Raw genomic sequence first — 2,620 nt, 5'->3', positions numbered from 1 at the left:
TATATATATATATATATATATATATATATATATATATATATATATATGCGCTCTGTTAGGTGATGCACATACCTACACCATATGCAAACAATGTTTAAAGGCCTAGTATCCCTTGAAAGATAGTAGGCCTTTCAATTGTTGTTGTATCATTCTTTATTTTAGTTATTTTTCTGCTACTTTATGTTCATATTTTGGGGTCAGAGTCAGTTGTTTTGAGTGTGGTTATAAATAAAACTTCACTGTTTAATCCCTCTCATTTTATCCACATGTGCTCATCGTCTCTGATGTTCCTTTTATTTTTACATATTACTGCACTCTCTCTCTCTTTGAGGCTTAAATCAGTGCCTCTCTCTCCCTCTCCCTGTTGGGGGGTTGTGTGGTTGTAACGTAAGAGCCAGTCATCTCTTATCATCGCCACAGTATTCCCTGAGCGCTCAGCAGACAACATCCCTCCCTCTGCCTCTTCCCTTCTCCACTCTCCTCCTATCTGTCAGCGTCGGCCTCTTTTTGCTCTGCTCTGGATGTTATTCTGAAAAGGAAAAGTCAATGTCTGCTGTCATGTTTTGTGGTTTGAGAAAAGACATGGGGGCAAACAGTGTAGGTGAGTTTGAAATCCAATATGGAAAATTGTTCAATATTTGAGTGAGAGCAGTTTGCAACAGTCGGGGCTGCTGTAGCTCAGAGCTCGGTGCTGCGATCGTTTAATCCTTTGGCTGCAGGTTCGAGCCCAGATTGTGTCGGGAAGAGCATCCTGTGTAAACATGTTGCCAAATCTTCATGCGGTCCACTTGCTGATGATGATGATGCTGCTGCTTTAGGGGTCAGCCAAAAGGAGCGATATCACAACTTTACAGAACCCGCGTGCTTTTCATGCCTCAGCGTTGTGTAGGATCTTCTAGTTGTTCTTGTGTTTGATGATGTGAAGGCAGAGCTGTTTCTTCTTACAACATTTAACACATGGAAGGCTGTTTCTACTTCAACACATGAATTCAGGTTGATGGGACATGTTGCATATTTTTACTGTACTTAGTTACCACATGCATTTGAACTTAGCGCTTTAGCACTTAATGCTGCTGAGTGAGAGGGAAGCAAAATATCAGTTTGCAGAAAAACATGTAGGTCCTCGAGCACAAGAAATACTCCCAAAGCTTAACTTTGACATTTACACGTTGTCTCTTTAGACTAGTTCATTCAACCTTTTCTTCTACAGGTTAGTCTCATTGAGTCACGACGACTCGTTTACAAGAGAGACCTGATTTAAACAAACAAACAAACAAACAAAAAAATAGTGTTCATAGATTTTCATAGATCACTCAAAATTTGCTGTAATTCAGTGAATATGTTTAGATTAGTGCAGCACGGTGGTTCAGTTGGTAGAGCTGTTGCCTTTCAGCTCAGCGAGAGGGTTGCCGGATCGAATCTTAGCTGGGGGTCTTTCTGGGTGGAGTTTGCATGTTCTCTCCCTGTGCGTGCGTTTTCTCCGGGTCCTCCACAGACCAAAAACATGCATGTTGTTTCCTACAGGCCGAGGCCTCCCCTGCAACAGAGATCTATGATTTAAATAAGTAAATAAATAAAAACTGTATATAAATTCTGGGTGCTTGCAACCAACCAGCACTCATGCATTTGTATTTTCTTCTTACAGTTTTTGAAAATCACGACTCATTTTGTGCGCTCAGTTTGCAGAACTATATTTTAGGACGTTTGTCTCGTCCAAGTCAAACCCACTTCAGCTGCCATTCATGATTTCATTCACCAGACTACTTTACAAATAAAATAAGAGGAATATTTAATTATTATTAGCATTTTTTAAAGACCTGGAAAGTTTTTTTGGGCACGGCGAACCAGTGGTTAGAGCTGTTGCTTCACAGCAAAAGGGTTGCAGGTTTGACTCTTGCCAAGGGCCCTTTTGTGTGGATTGGGGTTGTGGTTTTTCTCCAAGTACTCCTCCCACTGACAAAGAACACCTCAGCTGTGTCACTATGGGTGGGTGAGAGCATCAATGGTTGACTGTCGTGTCCTCTCGGTGTGACTCTGTGACCTGTCCAAGGTGAACCGTGCCTCGTGCATGACTGCTGGAGCTGCAGCTCCCCCGTGACCCTGTATGACAGAGAGGGTAAAAATGAATGAATCGTTGACTTTGTTGGAGGAGAGCTCTGAGCAGGCGTCAAAGTTCTGCTCCTGCACCTCTTACATGGGTTAAGACATGATGAAATGAAGATTTGTTTGAGATGCCCACAATGAACCTGTGCAAGAAAGTCTGTCACACGTGAGTCATGTAAAGAAACTGAGAACCCCTGCAAACATTTCAAGACATTTTAGAGACTTCACAAATGCTGTTCATCAAGTAGTCTCCAGCAGTCACAGCCCAGTGGGACAGAGGATCCAGCCCCTGGTGTGAGCACACTAAATGTAGGGGTAAGGCTAGACGGACAAGAACTGAGGTTCACCCAAAGGGTGTCATTCTGGGACTTTCCATAAGACTTCAGAGTTATAACTCAATAAAATAATGCAAAGTGTTGGTTAAGGCTGAAGAAACACAACTGTATTATTAGTAACTGTATTATTAGTAACTGTATTATTAGTAACTGTATTATTAGTAAGAAAATATCAGGGTGTA

General features: G+C 41.8%; 1 protein-coding gene across 1 annotated transcript in view; it reads left to right on the top strand.

Moving 5' to 3' along the window:
* ccndbp1 (cyclin D-type binding-protein 1) overlaps positions 1-2,054 on the top strand; it is a 10,880-nt gene extending 8,826 nt beyond the window's left edge. Inside the window, exon 6 of the mRNA XM_037679937.1 lies at positions 2,051-2,054. Coding sequence (XP_037535865.1) covers positions 2,051-2,054 — 4 coding nt within the window. The remainder of the gene's footprint in view (positions 1-2,050) is intronic.
* The last annotated feature ends 566 nt before the right edge of the window (positions 2,055-2,620 follow it).

Source organism: Nematolebias whitei, chromosome 7 (genome assembly GCF_014905685.2).
Source record: "Nematolebias whitei isolate Nwh7 chromosome 7, NemWhi1, whole genome shotgun sequence".
NCBI lineage: Eukaryota > Metazoa > Chordata > Actinopteri > Cyprinodontiformes > Rivulidae > Nematolebias > Nematolebias whitei.
Note: the sequence above shows the minus strand (reverse complement) of the source record. Positions and strands in the feature narration are given on the sequence as shown.